The sequence below is a fragment of the Orycteropus afer genome, unplaced genomic scaffold (assembly GCF_000298275.1).
Source record: "Orycteropus afer afer isolate SDZICR_OR568_19922 unplaced genomic scaffold, OryAfe1.0 scaffold00017, whole genome shotgun sequence".
NCBI classification, from domain to species: domain Eukaryota; kingdom Metazoa; phylum Chordata; class Mammalia; order Tubulidentata; family Orycteropodidae; genus Orycteropus; species Orycteropus afer.
In genome coordinates, this window is record NW_006921604.1 from 8,259,449 (window position 1) to 8,278,370 (window position 18,922).

The window sequence follows — 18,922 nt, forward strand, 5'->3', positions numbered from 1 at the left end:
GCACAATTCAAACCGTAACAAGAAGTATCTCTGGTTTAACAGTGAAACAAATCCCAAAAGAATCAGCCCAAATCAGCCTGTCCAGGAATTCCAGCAATTTCTTTTGCCTTTGTGGTCAGTGACTCTCACTCTCTCTATCTCTACATCTCTCATAGTTACAATCTTGTTACAGAAGGTGCGATTATCAGTTTTGCAAGGCTCCTTCTTTAACCTCAAGGGAATCGAAGTATGTAATACCTTGAGTTGACCTTTTGCTTTAGAATATTTTCCAGAATCATTCCTCATTAGTTGTTATGCTTGGTTTGCATCATTTTTAAAGGTGCTGTGATCAGGAGTTGTTATTCTCTCTAAAACAGAGCTATCCTTTATCTTTTTCCCCTCTTGCTTGCTTAATGATTCTGATCGCCCAAGTCTCTATGAGAATCCTCCTTATGACCTCATAGTCACACTAAATTTGACATCATAAATAGAATGCCCCATGTGACCTCCTTGTGACCACCATGTTGTAAAAATAAGACCAGAAACTCAAGGTGTGGGTTATGACTTTATCTTTCCCCAAGTCTGCATGCAGAAAGGAATGAAAGTGGGTGCACAAGAGCCACATTTCAACAATTGCCACCCTGAAGTACATGATGGCTGTGCAAGGCAACAGATCAAAATCCACCAAAGAGGGAAGTAGAACTTTAGACAACGGGCTTTCTTGAAGTGCATTAAGCACAAGTCAGAATGGATCATGTGGAACTTTATTAGTGGTTACAGGGGTAGTAGTGAAAGAGAGAGCCATTGCTGAAGGGGCACAAAGCTTTTGCTAAGGGAGATGGAAAATTTTGGAAATGAATAGTAGTGATAGTTGCACAACATGATGAACGTAATTAATGTCACTGAATTGTGCTTGTAAAGAATGTTGAAATGGCAAATGTTTTGTTACATATATGGTGAAATGTGATACTATTGTTAAGTATTTTGTGGTGTTGACTTACAATTGAGACATAAGTTAACAAACTTGGAAATCTATTTATAGAACGCTAAAGGGGTATTTTTTTCAAGGGAGAAAAAATGAAAACCAGTCTTTCATTTTGTTGAGACTGAGTTGTTGGTGTACCCCTGCCCCCAGCCAATTTATGTAACTTATAGCTAGCTGTCTATTTTGAGGGCTGGTAGATTTTTTTTTCTTTCACTCCTGTGAGCTTCATTCAGTTTTCACAGTCCCATCATCTCACCATTCTAGCTCCTTTCCTCTGAAAAGGATTGTTATGAAGCCATATGCCAAATTCACGTGTCTGATTAAGTAACAAGGTTGGACAGTGCAGCTTTTAACTTCATTTCATTCTCTATGGTTTTCTCAATCTTTACCTATTGTTTTGGTTTTGACGTCTTAATTACAAAGTAATATATTTTACAAAACTAATATGTATAGTTTGAATATATGATGTTATTGTTGTTATGTGCTGTGGAGTTGGACCCGACTCATAGCGACCTTTCCTTGGGTTTCCGAGACAGTATCACTACGGAAGTAGATTGCCCCATCTTCCTTCAGAAGAGTGGCTGGTGGGTTTGAACCACCAGCCTTCTGGTTATCAGTCAAGTGCCTTAGGCACTACACTACAGAGCTCCCTTGAATATATATATATACACACACACACACATATAACTGAATATAGTAAAAAGTAAAAGTCCTACCTATCCCCCTTCAATGTCCTGAAACTCCAAATTTCAGAAATAACCACTGTTGATAGTTTTAAAATTTATTTTTCAGATATTTGAAAAAGAAATAAAGTACTACAGATAAAGTTGAGGTCCTCTGTGCAACACACTCCCCCCCTTTTTTAAATTTTGTTCCCCTTTATCCTTCCTCAGAGGGAACACCCTTCTCCTCAAAATCTTGGTCCTATGATTTAATATCAGTGTTTCACTGCTATTCATAAGGTTTTCACTGGCCAATTCTTTGAGAAGTGGATGGCCGCTTCCTTCTTCTGAGTCTGTCTAAGCTCAGAACCAGGCAGTGTTTCATTCTGCCGTGCATAGGGTTGCTAGGAGTCAGAGACGACTCAATGGCACCTAACAACATGATTTTGAGTTTCACTTTTGCCTTTAGAACATATTTGTTGTTTTTTTGTTTTATTTTTTTTTTTCAGTAGTTAATTAAACTTACCAATTTCTTTTAACAATTTTGGCTTTGCAATTGTTTGTTTCCATGCATGTTTTCATATTCATAATACAAAAGTACTAAACCATTCTTCTACATATTTAAAACTTACTACAAATGTTATCATATTTCACCTTTATTCTGAAACTTGCTATTGAACTGTTTTTAGGATTTTATCTATTTTTCATCCTTTTTTCTGCTGCATTTTTCTGTTGAATGAACACACCACCATTTATTCTGTTTTCTGTTTAATATCATTTTCCTTTGTAAATAACTTTTTTCCTTTCTAGCCTTTTGTTAGATTGATAGTTTTGAATGTGCATCCTCTTGGTCTGCCTCTTTGGAAGGAATAGATTGTATTTCTGTTCTTTGCATGATTGTTTCAAAAGTTTTAATGTAGATGATTAAAAATTTTTCTAACCAAGTTTTAAGTTATTTTGTATTTGCACTCTCCTCTTAAACACAATAAGAACTTTGTTATTGTTAGGTGCTATCAAGTCTGTCCCCACCCATAGCAACCCCATATACAACAGAATGAAACAGTGCCCACACCTGTGCCATCCATGCAATCGTTGCTATGTTTAAGACCACTGTTGCTGCCCTGTGCCAGTCAATCCCACTGAGGGTCTTCTCCTTTTACACTGACCTTCTACTTTACCAAGAATGATATCTTTCTCTAGGGTTTGGTCCCTCCTGATAACATGTCCAAAATACATAAGATGAAGTGTGGCTATCATTGCTTCTAAAGATCATTCCCACACTTCTTCCAAGACATATTAGTTCATTCTTCTGGCAGTCCATGTTGTTGTTGTTGTTGTGTGCCATCGAGTCGGACCAACTCATAACAACCCCTCCTTGGGTTTCCGAGGCAGTATCACTACGGAAGTAGATTGCCCCATCTTCCTTCTGAGGAGTGGCAGTCCATAGTATATTCAATATTCTTAGCCAGCACTATACTTAAAAGGCACTGATTCTTCTTCAGTCTTCCTTAGCCATTGGTCAGTTTTCACATGTACATGAGGTAATTGAAAATACCATGATTTGGGTCAGGCACACCTTAGTCTTCAAAGTGATATCTTTGCTCTTTAACTTTTTAAATCTTTCTCAAAGATTTGCCCAATGCACTATGTCATTTGCTTTCTTCACAGCTGCTTCATGGGTGTTGATTATGAAGCCAAGTAAAATGAAATCCTCGACAAGTTCATTCTTTTTTCTATTACTGATGTTGCTTACTGGTTCAGTTGTGAAAATTTTTAGTTTCTTTATGCTGAGATGTAATCAATACTGAAGACTGTAGTCTTTGATCTTTACAACTAAATGCTTCCATCCTTTTCAGTTTTGGCAAGCAAGTTTGTGTCATCTGCATATTGTTGTTGTTGTTATGTGCCGTCGAGTCAAACCCGACTCATAGCGACCCCTCCTTGGGTTTCCGAGGCAGTATCACTACGGAAGTAGGATTGCCCAACCTTCCTTCTGAGGAGTGGCTGGTGGGTTTGAACCGCCAGCCATCTGGTTAGCAGGCAGGTGTCTTAGCCACTATGCTACCAGAGCTCCCTCATCTGCATATAACAGGTTGTTAATGAGTCTTCCTTCAATCCTGATGCCACATTCTTCTTCATATAGTCCAGCTTCTTAGGTTATTTGCTCAATATATAGATTGAGTAAGTGTGGCGAAAGGATACAACCCTGACACATACCTTTCCTGATTGTAAACCACAGTATCCCCTTGTTCTGTTCAAATGACTGCCTCTTGATCTATGTACAATTTCCACATGAGCACAATTAAGTGTTCTGGAATTTTCCATTCTTTGCAATATTATCTATAATTTGTTATGATCCACAAAGTTGAATGCCCTTACAGAGTCAGTAAAACACAGGTACACACCTGGGGTTCCAGTATGATAGCAGAACAGGCAGACAAACTACACAGACCCTCTTCAACAAAGAAAAGAGGAATGAGAGAACACAGATACAGAAGATAATCCTGAAACCGTGAGCTTTGAAAAGAAGGATACAGAAGTGGACTAAACTCAAACTAGTAGAAGAACCTGCATGAAAACACTAAAAAAGGAGACACACAGAGCTGTGAACTGTTAGTGATCCTGATGGCATGGACAGCTTGGATATTGCCGAGTGGTGTTAGGACCTAAGAATTAACCTAAAGAGCAGCCCTGTTAGCCGGGAGCTGCACAAAGGACTGCACTGGTAGCTGGTGAATAAAGGGGGAGGCAGCAAAGAGGAAGACAGGCTGAGCTGTGGACTTTTGGCTGTCCGGAGGGAGCCGCCATTTTGAATGTTTACAAACAGTTCAACCATTTTGGATATTTAAAGCTACAGTGTTCTCTCAGATTCCAAGGACTTAAGAGTAGGCTCCACTTGCCAGGAACTGCAAGGACATTCCTGACACAAGGGACTGAAAAGGTGTGATATTCCCCTTGTTACTTTTATAACCCACACCCTCTTGGTGAATGGAGGTGCAGCCATCCCTCACTCCCACCCACTTTCTGGGCCGGCAGGAATTCCATCCCAGTCTGTGTGCTCGGACGGAGCCTGGGTGCCCTGCCCTGCCCTTCCCTGCCCAGATTTTTTTTTTTTTTCAGTTTGTTTATTTTCACTGTTTTAAAATTATTATTATTTTTCTTTTTGTCCTTTTTATTATTATTCTCTCTTCTTCCCTTCCCAGGTTCTAGTTTTCAGCTTTCTCTCTCTTCCCTGTTCCTAGTTCCCATCTTTTTCTTTCTCATGGTTCTCCTCATTCCTTGTTCTTCTTTTTGCATTTTTCCCATTTTCTTTTCCATTATTCTTCTACTCTACCTCTTTTCTCTTATTCCCCTCTCCCAAGATATTGCAAGTTTTTTTTCTTTTTCTTTTTTTCCTTTTTTCTTATGCATATTTCTTTTGGCTTTTTAAAGTATTTCTTTAAATATTTTCTCTCATTTATTGCCTTTCTTTATTTTTCTTTTTTCTCTTTTTGGTGATTGTTCCTATGTGTTTATGTGATGTGTGGTTTTTGTCCTCTTGCTTTTACTTTTTTGATGGCTTTTCAATTGTTGTTTTTGTCTAACTGAGTGGGAGACAACAACTGTGCCCATATGATGCAACCACACCTGCACCTCCTGCAGCTCCACTTACTGGGAGCCACTACTTCCTTCTCCACCAACTGGCCAAGGTTAATGACCACCAGGAAGAGCCTGACTCACACTTAACAGCTCTTTACAAACAGTTAACAGAAATCTGTGCAGCCACTCTTATTCTCTATCACACCTACCAGGAGACAGATGGTGAGTGCATAAGTGCTGCCAGTTAGCAAATAGAGGAGCACAGTGCCCTGCTTACTCAGATACATCTTAAAAAAAAAAAAAAAAACTAAAATCTTGGGAAAATCACTCTATTCTGGTAACCTAATACTGCTCTGACAAGAATATACCACAAATGGGATGGCCGTAACAAACAGGAGTTTATTCTCTCACAATTTGGAGGCTTTAAGTCCAAGTTCAAAGTGCCGGCCTCTAGGGGCTGAGTGAAAGCCCCTCAACCTTGGGGTCCAGGTCTGCCTCCTGCTTCTGGCCCACTGGAACTAGAGGCGTTTCTTCACTCAGACAGCTTCTGGCTGCTGAGGCTGACAAACCCAAGGTTGACAAGTAAAAAGGCACAGTCCCAATGTTACCAAACCACATGACAGGCCATTAATTTAAATCCATTATAAGTCCCAAGGTCAGCAGAGCATGGTAGGCTGCTGAACAACAGCATGGCTACATGCAGGATCCAAGTGTCCATAAGCTAGAGACCATTCCCAAAGCTGTTGCTTATCTATGGGAAGCAGACCACATACCCAAAGGCAGCTACTCAGCTGCTCACAGTGGATTCCACCATGGAGTTGATTACCAGTCTTATCATGAGGAATACTACATCCATCTCCCAGCCACTCAACCAGGCCTAGCCAAGTTGACACAAAAACATAACCACAGCACACTCAAACATACAATCATAAATTAAATAAAAACACAACAAAGTCACAATGTCACGGAGACAACAGAAAATCACAGTCCACACAGTGAAGCAACATAAACCAGTAAAAACAAAGGACCAAGATACAGACTCAGAATACATCCCTAAGGAACAAGCAGCATTGGAGCTCCCTGATAAGGAATTCAAAAGAATTATACTTCAGTACCTTCAATGGATTGAGATACAGATTAAGGAAAACACAAAAATTAAAGAAAACACAGACAAAACCCTCGAACAATGTTGGAAGAAAATACAAGAACAAAATGACAAAATAAATGAAAAATTAGAAATGATACAAAACCTACAGATAGAAATCCAGAAAATTAATACTAAATTTTCAGAAATAAATAACACATTGAAATGGCAAAGGAGTAGAATCAAATCAATGGAACAGAATTAATGAGATTGCAGACAAATACCTGAATACTTCTTTGGAAAGAGATCAATCAGAAATAAGATCAAAACAAAATGAAGAAAGCCTAAGATTCTTGTGGGATACTATCAAAAGGCATAACCTATGTGTAATTGGAATTCCAGAACAGGAAGACAAAACTAAAATCACTGAGAAAATTGTCAAAGATTTTTTGGAAGAAACCTTCCCTGATATTATGAAAGATGAGAATACATCCATCCAGGAAGTCCAAACTGGATAGACCCCAAAAGAAAATCACCAAGACATACCATCACCAAACTCACCAAAACCAAAGACAAAGAAAGAATCCTGAAAGCAGCGTGGGAAAAACAATAAGTTACCTAAAAAGGGCAACCAATAAGAATAAGCTCTGATTTCTCAGCAGAAACCATGCAGGCGAGAAAACAATGGATGGTATATGTAAAACCCTGAAAGAGAAAAATTTCCAACCAAGAATTATATATCCAGCAAAATTGTTCCTCAAATATGATGGCGAAATTAGGACATTTCCAGACAAACAGAAATTAAAGGAGTTTGTTAAAACCAGACCAACCTTACAGGAGATGCTAAAGGGAGTCCTTTGAACAGAGAACCAATAATAGCTAACAACAACCAACCATTAATACACATGATGACCTAACCCAGAAACCAAACCAGTTATAGAAGTATCCAAAGTAAAACAATCTTACAAGATTGTAAACAGGGAATCAGAGACATCAATTGGCAAATGAGGACAACTACAAACCCCCCCCCAAAAAAAATAGTGTAGTTATAGAACTTCTAAATGGTGAGGAATTCAAGAGATTTGCAAGATAGTATGGACTGTTCTAAATTCAGGGAGAAAATTATAATTCACAGGGTAACTTCAAAGAAAATTATAAACCTTCACATCACAATAAAAAAGAGGATAAGCACAAATATTTAGCAAATACTAAAACAACAGCAATGAAGGAAATGATAACATGATTCATAAACAAAATGAGCTCAGCACAGAAAATTATATGGAACACAGAAACCAGGAACACCACGAAAAAACACATAACAAAATGACAGCAACAAATTCAATAATTATCAATAATTACACTGAATGTCAATGGATTAAATGCATCACTCAAGAGACGGAGAGTTGCAGAATGGATAAGAAAACATAATCCATCAATATGCTATCTACAAGAGACACACCTTAGAGAGGAAGACAAAAATAGATGAAAAATCGAAGGTTGGAAAAAGATATATCAAGCAAATGCCAACCAAAAACAATCTAGAGTGACAATATTAAATTCTGATAAAATTGACTTTAAGACAAAAACCACCATAAGAGACAAGGAAGGACATTATATAATGATTAAAGGATCAATTGAACAAGAACAATAACCATGATAAATATCTATGGACCCAATGAAAGAGCCCTAAAATACATAAATTAGACTGTAAAAGAGTTGAAAAGGCAAATACATGACTCCACAGTCGTAGTGGGAGACTTTAATACACCACTTTCAAAGCTAGAACAACTGGAACAACAGCCCAATATACATTCTTTTCTAGTGCATGTGGAACATTCTCCATGATAGACCATATGTTAGGCCATAAAGCAAGACTTAATAAATTTAAAAACATGAAACACTGCAAAGCATCTTCTCAGATGCTATAAAATTAGAAATCAACAATAGGAAGATCAATGAAAAAAGAGCAAACACATGGAAACTGAACAACACCCTCCTTAAGAACGACTAGGTAATAGTAGAAATAAAAAATGAACTTAAAAAATTTCTTGAATCAAATGAGAATGAAATCACAACATACCAAAATGTTTGGGACACAGCAAAAGCAGTAATCAGAGGCCAATTTAAAGCAATAAATGCACACATCAAAAAAGATGAAAGAGCAAAATCAACACTTTAAACCAACATCTCCAACAATTAGAAAAAGAACAGCAAGAAAAGCCTACAGTCACCAGAACCCATTGCCATCGAGTCAGATCCGAATGACCCCCTCCTTGGGTTTCCAAGGTGGTATCACTATGGAAGTAGATTGCCCAACCTTCCTTCTGAGGAGTGGCTGGTGGGTTTGAACCACCAGTCTTGTATTGGAAGTTCTAGCCAGAGCAATAAGGCAAGAAAGGGAAATCAAAGACATCCAAATTGGTAAGGAAGAAGTAAAACCATCCCTATTTGCTGATGATATGATCCTATACATAGAAAGCCCAAGAGACTCATTCAAAAACTATTGGAACTAATTGAGAGATTTAGCATACTGGCAGGATACAAGATCAACATACAAAAATCAGTTGGATTTCTTTATACCAGCAAAAAGCTAAAAAAGGAATAAGGAAATCAATACCATTTACAATAGCTACCAAAAAATAAAATACTTGGAAATAAATCTTACCAGGACACAAAAGACCTGTACAAAGAAAACTACAAAAGGCTACTTCAAGAAACCATAAGAGATCTACATAAATGGAAGAACATACCATGCTCATGGATAAGAAGATTGAACATTGTGAAAGTGTCAACTCTACCCAAAGCAATCTATATATTCAATGCAATCCAAATCCAGATCCCATCAACATTCTTTAATGGTATGGAAAAAACAGTCACTAACTTTATATGGAAAAGAAAGAGACCTTGGATAAGCAAAGCACTAGTGAAGAAGAACAACGAAGTAGAGGTCTGACACTGCCAGATCTCAAAACCTACTATACAGCCACAGTAGTCAAAACTGCCTGGTATTGGTACAACGACAGACACATAGACCAGTGGAATAGAATTGAGAACCCAGAAATAGGTCCAAAAACCTGTAGTCAGTTGATCTTTGACAAAGGGCTGAAATCCATTAAATGGGGAAGGGATTGCTTAACAAATGGTGCTGGCAAAGCTGGATGTCCATTTGCAGAAAAATGAAACAAGATCTAAACCTCACACCATACACAAAAACTAATTCCAGATGGATCAAAGACATAATAAATGTGAAACCTAAAATTATAAAGTTCCTTAAGGAAAAAATAGGGACAAATTTAGGGGCCCTAATATATGACATAAATAGACTATCAAGTATAACCCCAAAATGCACAAACAGCAGAAGATAAACTAGGTGAATGGGACCTTCTAAAAATTAAATTTGTGTGTGCTTCAAAAGACTTCTCCGAGAGTCAAAAGAGAACCTACAGATTGGGAAAAAAAATATTTGGCAATGACATATCTGATAAGGGACTTATCTCTAAAATTTATAGAAAACTCTAACACCCCAACACCAAAAAGACGAACACTCAAATTAAAAAATGGGCAGAAGACATGAATAGACACTTCACCAAAGAGGATATTCAGGTGGCCAACAAACACATGAAGAAATGCTCATGATCATTAGCCATTAGAGGGATGCAAATCAGAACAACAATGAGATACTATCTTGCCCCAGCACTAGTAGCAAAGTTCAACAGACAGAAAATAAGTGCTGGCAAGGATGTGGAGAGATTAGGACTCTCATACACTGCTGGTGGGACTGTGATACAACCACTGTGGGAAGCAGTATGGTGATTCCTTAAAAAGTTGAAAATGGAAATACCATTTGACCCAGCAATTCCATTACTAGGTATATATCCTAAAGAAGTGAGAGCCAGGACAAGAACAGATATATGCCTATCCATGCTCATTGTAGCACTATTTACAATTCCAAAAAGATGGAAACTACCTAGGTGCCCATCAACAGAAGAATGGATAACCACACTATGGTACGCACAAAGAATGGAATACTATGATGCAACAGTAAAGAATAATGTAGAATCTGCAAAACACCGCATGTGATAGTTGAAGATGTGTCAACTTGGCTGGACTCCAGTTGTGAGTGGTAGTTCCCATGATGGATCACATGACTGCGTCCTAAGCGGCCGGTCAGTCTAGGGGGAGTTTCCCCAGGGGTGTGGCCTACCTGTAATACTATCCCAGGGACAAACTGGAAGAACGGCATTCCGGACTATATACTTCCTGGAGCAAGCAGCTCGCTGCTCGCCCCGGAGGCTTTCGGATTCATTCTTTGTTGGGAATGGTGACCCTGCGTGCCAGTTTGATTCTCCCGGCTCTGCTGCGCTTACGGGAACCAGACGACTCCGGGCCCCATCTCTCTCCAGAGATGAACTTTGTGACTTGAACTCCTCTGCCGTGCGTGTGAAAGCCAGACGGCCCTGGGCCCCATCCCCCTCCAGAGACGAACTTTTCAGCTTGAACTTTGAGGAATTCAAAAGATTTGGAGCCATTTATCTAAGATAAATTTCTCTCTCTCTCTTTCTCTCTCTATAAATATATATATATATATATATACTTTGCTGGTTTTTGTGTTTCTCTAGAGAACCCAATCCAACACACCGCATAACATGGATGTACTTGGAGGACATTGTGCTGAGTGAAAGAAGTCAATCACAGAAGGACAAATACTGTATTAGTACATGATTGTGAAAAGTCAAGGAAATGTTGATATGTGGAAGGAAATTTTCTTTCTTGGTTACCGGGGTGGGAGAGTAGGGGAGGGAATACTGCTAGATAGGTAGAGACTAGTATTGATTTAGGTAAAGGGAAGGGCAATGTACCAAATGTGAGTGATCAACACAATGGCATTGAGGAAGAGGAAGACAGAGAGAGGTACATGGGAGGTACAGACAACAAAGATAAACCCTTTTATACCTACAGTACTGGGTTGTCAGTGATAGCAAACATTGATCTGTGGGTGGATAGATAGGTAGACAAGCTGAACAATCAGGTACATCTATCCAGGGAGGAGTGTGCTCATACAGAGGATGTTTCTACGAGAGTATTTGTGTGTTCTGTAAGAATGTCCAGGTATATAGTAGAGCTGATAAGAGACAAGGTTGTGGTGACTTTTTGGACCTGTGGGCTTGGGACCATGGTCCCAGGGGACATCAAGCTCAATTGGCATAACATACTACACAAAAACATTGTTCCACATTACTTTGCTGAGTAGCAACTGGGATCTTAAAAGCTTGCAGGTGGCCATCTAGATGCAAGAATGGTTCTCTCCTCATCCAGAGCAAAGAAGAATGAAGAAAACCAAAGACGCATGGAAACAATTAGTCCAAGGGACTGGTAGACCATGCGATCCTCAGTCTATATGACCATGAGATGAGAAGAACTAGATGGTACCCTGCTACAACTCTCAACCACTTGGAGGGGGATCTGTGTAGCAAATCCTAATCATATACACTTATTTACAAATGAACATTTTAAAATATGAAACAGGTAACTTTCCATTAAATATTTACAGAGTACTGAAAATACTAATTTATCAAGACTCGTATATTTAATCAATTAAATTTCCCCAAACATTAAAACACTGATTCTAAGCTTAAGCAAATATTTTTTAGTAGTAAAACTGCAAGTCTATATTGAGTTCTAGAGAGAAAGTAGGAAGAATGCTTTATGTTGAGGGGATTGCAACTAATGTCATGAAACAAAATGTGTATAAATTGTTGAATGGAAAACTATTTGCTCTGTAAATCTTCACCCAAGCAACAATCAAAAAAATGTAAAATAAATATGCAAGAAAGATGTTGAACCCAACTAATAATTTACAAATAAACAACAATGAGATTTATTTCTCATTGTCAACTCTTCTCAGTTTACAGAGGCTTATTATGAAGAAAATACTCAATTCTGACTACGGTTTCCTGAGTCAGGCTGTTGTTGTTGCTTGTGGTGGTTATATTAAAAATAGTAAAACTATTGGAAGGTAAAGTTAAGCAATGGTATCTCTCTTGTTTTCCTCTGTATGATTTTCTAATTTTTCTACAAGTGTAATGTATTGGTTTTATAAACAGAAAGACATTGTACAGCCATGTAGATACACTTTTAAAGGCACATGTTAACCTGTCAAGTGACACTTTATTTTGGTATTGGTATGTAGGTGTTCCCCTTGACACATGTGTGCAAGGACACAAATAAGAAGACATTAATTAATCCCCAAGGAATGAAGCTCAATACGTACAAGCAGAGAGTAGAACAAGCGATAAAGTCCTATGAAGAGTGAGTATTGTTCTTGCTGCTCTTTAATGAATGTGGATTTTGTTTCTTTGTTTTCTCTTATTTTAGGTTGAACTTTTCATCTGAAACAGCTATTTTAAAAATTCTCCATAAGGAGTATCAACAGCAGCAGCAGCTAACATATTTACAGCAACAAAGTTTTAAAGAAACCATCTTTCATCTTTGAAGTTTTCTTTTAGCAGAGCGAATTTGATCATTTCACCATCTAACATTCTGTCAAATGACCAATTAAACTCTACAGTATGATGAGACAGTGGAGATATATAAGTGTATAGTATTATTTTTAAAAAATATATCAAGATCAAGAAGATAATCAAATTTACTGCAATGAAAATTATACCCTTAAATAGTTATTGTGTCAGTGCCAACACAGGCAGCTACTTTTCACAAGGGCATTTAATCTAGACTTCACCCTTGAAGGGAGATCTAATAACCTCCTTACCCCACCTCCAGCACATAATTAATCCTCAGTGTAAAGAATTTAATTAAGCTTCAAGCGAGCCTAACAGGGCAGGCAAGCCCATTCTTGGTTCTGCAAGCTGTGCAGTGGGTTTTCATTTACCACCATGTGGTTGGGTAAACTGAAAAAAGTACACAAAAGTAAATGTGACCCAGGCAAGCATTTACTGGTCTACTGTGATTCTGCACTGTGTGTAGTGAGTGTTCAGAAGGCTCCACTCCTGCCTACACAGAGTGCACAATCCAGCTGAAGCCTGCTGTGCAAAATCAAGCCTATCCCCACTGGGTCCATCATAAACGGAAACCAAACTCGCTGCCATTGAGTCGGTTCTAACTCATAGCAACCCCCACTGGGTTTTCAAGGCTGTAAATCTTTACAGGAGCAGACTGCCACATCTTTCTTCCTTGCAGCAGCTGGTGAGTTTGAACCACTGACCTCTTGGTTAGCAGCCAAATGCCTTAACCATACACCAGCAGAGCTCCTTGGGCCCATCATAGACCTCTCCCAATCTCCTTAAACCTGAGCCTCTTCTACTTCCCTCACCTAAAAATATCTTTTGGTTCATTCTCTAAGTCTGCCAATGCTGAAATAACCATAAATACATGGAGTGTCATAGTTACATGGCTCTTCCTGCTGGTTTACCCTTTCCTAAGGGTTTTAAGAATGACAGGACACCTCCCCTTCCCAGGCAGAAAAGAGCTCTTCTTCATTAATACCCAAACCAAAATACGGACACAATAAGTGATTTGTTGTACTTCTCACTTTCAAAGAGTCAAGGAACCTGGGAAAAGCCTTTTAGCACCCTCTAGAGAAATATTGTCATTATAACCGTATCACTAATAATATTTAATAGTTTTTAATAAATTAATATTAGTTTTTAAAATATTAATTTGTATTCAAAGTAACTTATTTTCACTATTTAATCATATTAATATTATATAGAACAAAATTTCCTAATATTTTGCACTTAATAGTATTTAAGGATTTTTTTTATATAAATGTCAGTTTCCTTTTCCTTCTTGCTCTGCCTTTCTAAAGATATGCAGAATATGAAAAATAATTGATGAAACTTAAGTTACCTTCTGTCTCACCCTCACCCCCAATATAATGTTTCTAAGAAGTTTACTATGAAAGTAAACTAGATATAACCCTAAATCCAAATGGTTAGGGATGACCAGACTACTCAGAAGTTCAAAGCCATCTAGTCACAAATAATGACAAAAGCTATCTATTTTGCTCACACTTAGTACCCATGTGTATAGTCTTTCTGTTTCATATTTTAAGAACTGAGGCAGTAATTTTGGCTCGTGTGTCTGAGCATAAGCTTTGAGTCATTATTGCCAGGGTTGGGTGGATTCTGGGGTGATTTTTCTATGGCTTATTTTGGTTGTGAGTCTAAGATCAAGGTTAGAGCCCTCAGGTCCACAGGAGAAACATTAGCTCTAACCTGATTTGGGGATCATTCTTGGAATCCTCTATTTATGGTCTTGAATTTGCAGGGGCTACTGATCAGACTTCTGAAGAGCTGTTAGTCACAACCAGCTTTGAAAATGAAGCAATTCTTTGTGCAAGTGAACTTGAGACCTAAGAATCTAGTGATGGCAAACCCCTCAACCAAATGCTTAAGGCATTTGACTGCTAACTAGAAGGCTGGCGATTCAAACCCACCAGGCACTCGTTGGAAGGAAGGTTGGGAAATCTACTTCCGTAGTGATAACTGCCTTGGAAACCCAAGGAGAGGTCACTATGAGTCGGATCCGACTCGATGGCAGTGTGTAAAACAAATGAAGAAGACAACTGCTGTTAATAAAATCTCCAGATGAAGAGGCTGAACAGCCTGAGAAAGGCTCTCATGTCCAGTGCCCTCCTAGCATCCCAAAGGGACTCACTTACATCCACATGCTTATCGGTTTTCATCTGATCACCTCCCCAGTCAGCGGGACCTGATGTCAAAACACCTTAGGCGGCCCTTCTGTTCACTCCCAGTTTTTCTGCTATAGTATCCTGCCCTGTGTGCTTTGAAATATTTCAATGAAGGGAGAAAATAGGAGAATAACAGAGTTATAAAAATATGCTTTTGGGAAAATACTTTCCTAAAGATCTAATTCAAATATGAGACATGTGCTGACTAATTGGACCCACATTCACCAGCAGTGTCTCAGAGTGTCTAAACCTTGTCCTTCTTCAGAACCTGGAGGGAACAAATGTTAAATTACCCCTTCTCACTTTACACATATTTTTGTTGTTGTTATGTGCCGTCGAGTCGGCCCAACTCATAGCGACCCCTCCTTGGGTCTCCGAGGCAGTATCACTATGGGAGTAGAATTGCCCAACCTTCCTTCCGAGGAGTGGCTGGTGGGTTTGAACCGCCAGCCGTCTGGTTAGCAGGCAAGTGTCTTAGCCACTATGCCACCAGAGCTCATCTTACTTAATTCACTCAACACCAAGGGTAGGTGGAACTATCCTTGTTAGATGGGTAAGAAAATGGAATTTCATAAAGTTATGTGACTAAAGATCACACAGCAACAAAGTAGGGATGTTGAGATTTGACCCTTCACCTTTGAAGCTCCAAAGCCTTTGTCTGCATCCCAACCTCCTTACTACACTGTCTCAACCTCAAGGCTCAGCTTTAAGAACAAAAAAACAAAACAAACAACTCACTACTGTAGAGTCAGATCTGACTCATAATAACCCCTGCTTGGGTTTCCGAGGCAGTATCACTACGGAAGTAGATTGCCCAATCTTCTTTCCAAGGAGTGGCTGGTAGGTTTGAACTGTCATCCTTTTGGTTAGCAGTCAAATGCCTTAGACACTAGAGGATTTTGAATAAAGATTTGTTTAGAAAAGCACATATAAAAAATGCATGCTGCAAATCTTTTTAGCAAGTCTTAGAAACCTTGATCATTGTTACATGAACCACATGATTAAAGAAATCCCATTTCTAAATAGACCCCAAAGAACTAAAACTTCAAGTGAGAAAAGCACTGAGGTGGTTCACTTCCCTCCCCTCTTCCTGACTTTTTCTGACACTTACAGAGCATTTACCTCTGTCAGATGCAATTCTGTGTGCAGTGCACACACTGGCTCATTGAGTCCTCACAGAAACATGAAGAGAAGTGTCATCATTATCTCCATTTTATACAAAAGTTGGGTCCTGGCCCAAAGTCTCACAGTTAGTAAGAGGAGAAATGAATCAAGCTTATATGCAGGCATTCTGGTTTGTGAGTGTGTGAGCCACTGTGCCAGACTCCTTGTGCTTGCTCTCCCCAGGTTCATGATGGGAGAGCAGGCAGGACAGCATCCCCTGAAGTGTGTTCAGAGAGCCTAGCTCCACTGATGGGTCCAGTAGTTAGGAGCCTGCTTAGAAGGGCAGTGTTTTCCACTGAAGCTATGTTTTCTCCACGGAACACACATTCATGACTCCTGGAGCTGGTGTTCTGAGCCTTGCACTCCAGGAAGCCTGATTGTGGGTGATGATATAGTGGAACAAAACTGGGCTGGAACCTCTGAAAGAAGCATCAGTGATTAGTAACAGGGATAAAGGGGCTGTAACAGATCTACAGAAACCACTAGCTTCAACCTCTTTCTTTCCCCTTGGAGTGACACTGTCTCTCTTGAAAACATTCAGTGACAGGCGTTAGCCTTTGCATGGCCAAAAAGCTGTGGGTAGATGCACAAGTTGGTCACTTCATCTGTCTGCACCTCTCAGCAGCCTCATTTGGAAGGTGAAGGGGTCAGGCTGGTTGATCTTTCAAGTGTCCTGACTCTTTTGCTTATGACTCTATTATCTTCTTTTGCTGTGAGAACCCAGGCAGAAGACAAAGCAAACAAAGGGCCAAGTTATGTTTTTTTTTTAGGAAGAAAATGGCCTGTGTTTAGACATAATTGCCTCAATGCCATCAATCAGGCTTCTGCAGTAATACTGAGGGAGGGAGACACTGTTATTCCAGCTCTTTAAGCAAATGACAGTTGCATGGCCCAGTAGTAATGGCTCTTTGTTGAGGGCCCCCTCCCCGCAGTGCCTTTCAGAGCCTTTTGCAATGAAATAGTGTTGCTGCTAAATTACTGCTATTGATTTATCTTTTAACAGGCGCTTGAATAAAATTGTTTGGCAAGCATTATCTGAAGAGGAAAAAGAAAAGTAAGTCATCCCAGCCCTCCCCATTCTCTAAGGCAAAGTTTGAATTGAGTGATGGGCGTCAGTCAGCCTGATGCTCATCCTTGGATTGTCCAGCCATGTAACTGCTTAGTTCTTCTCTTCCACAGTCCCTAAGGGCTGTCACTGAGCCTGGAGAGTGCAAAGCCAAATCAGGCAGAGGGTTGCCCTCATGGAGCTCCCACCTTGTAAGGGCCGATCTGTGTGGGCATAGACAATAGTAATACAAGATGAAATGAGGTAGAAAGAGATACACAGAAGACTTCCAGTAAGATGGCAGAATAGGGAGAAAGACTGCACAGACCCTCTCCAACAAAGAAAAGGGGAACCAATTAACACAGACACAAAAGATAATCCTGGACCCCTGAGCCTTGAAGGGAAGGATATAGAAGTGGACTAAACCTCAACTAGCAGAAAAATTTACATGAAAATACCAAAAAAGACATACGGAGCTGCAGTCTGGCAGTGATCCTGAGCAAGCCTGACGGCATGGCACAGATGGCTTGGAGAGTGCTGAGTGGTGGTAGGACCTAAGAATTAACCTAAAAATCAGCCCTGCTAGCCAGGGACTTCACGGAGGACTGTTCTGGTGGCTGGGGAATAAAACGCAAAGCACCAGGGAAGAGAAAGGCGGGCTGAGCTGTGGACTTTAGCCAGTCCAGAGGGTGCCGCCATTTTGAATGTTTACAGCAGCTTGACCATTTTGGATATTTAAAGAGACAGCAATCTCTGAGATTCCAGGGGCTTAAGAACAGGTTCTGTTTGCCAGTAACCCCAAGGACACTCTGGAACTGGATGACTGAAAAGGTGTAACATTCCCCTTGTTATTCTTATACCCCACAACCCTTGATGAACAGAGGTGCGGCCATACCCCACACCCACCCACCTTCTGGGCCCACAGGAACTCCATCACAGTCTGTGTGCTCAGGCAGAGCCTGGGTGCTCTGCCCTATCCTCCCCCGATTTTTTTCTTTTTTCTCTTTCTTTTTTCTGGTTTTTAGTTTGCTTGGTTTTGTCTGATTTAAAACTACTATTATTATTAATACATTTGTCCTTTTTACTATTATTCTTTATTCTTCCCCTCCCAGGTCCTAGTTTTCAGCTCTTTTTCTTTTTCCTGTTCATGGTTGCAATTTTTTTTTCTTTTTTCTTTGTTTTCTCATGGTTAACCCTCTTCCTTGTTTTTCTTTTTGCATTTTCCCCATTTTTTCTTTATTATTCTCCTTCTCTACCTTTTTTTTCTTATTGCCATATACCCAGATATTGCAGATTTTCTTGTTTTTTTCTTCTTCTTTTTCCCTTTTTCCTTTTTTTGGTTACTGTTCCTGTGTGATTACATGGTGTGTTTTTTTGTCCATGTGCTTTTAGGTTTTTGATGGTTATTCAGTTGTAATTTTTGTCTAATTGAGTGGGAGACAGCAATAGTCCCCATAAGAAACAACTAAATCCACACCTCCTGCAACTTCACTTACTGACCAAGAGCCACCACCTCCTTCTCCATCAATGGGCCAATGATAAAAAAACTACCAAGAAGAGCCTGAATCACCCGTGGCTGCTCCTCACAAACAGTTAACAGAGATCTTAATACAACAATGCCACAATGTCTTGGAGACAACAGACCATCACAGTCCACACAAAGAAGCAAGATAAAGTGGTGGAAACAAGGGACTAGGACACAGACCAAGAACAC

The 18,922-nt window shown here is 39.5% G+C and overlaps 1 protein-coding gene across 1 annotated transcript in view; it reads left to right on the top strand.

Annotated features, from left to right (window-relative positions):
* The window catches only part of VWA3B (von Willebrand factor A domain containing 3B), a 431,643-nt gene that overhangs the window by 334,410 nt on the left and 78,311 nt on the right, over window positions 1-18,922 (top strand). The window contains exons 20-21 of the mRNA XM_042783482.1: window positions 12,480-12,598; window positions 17,167-17,217. Coding sequence (XP_042639416.1) covers window positions 12,480-12,598; window positions 17,167-17,217 — 170 coding nt within the window. The remainder of the gene's footprint in view (window positions 1-12,479; window positions 12,599-17,166; window positions 17,218-18,922) is intronic.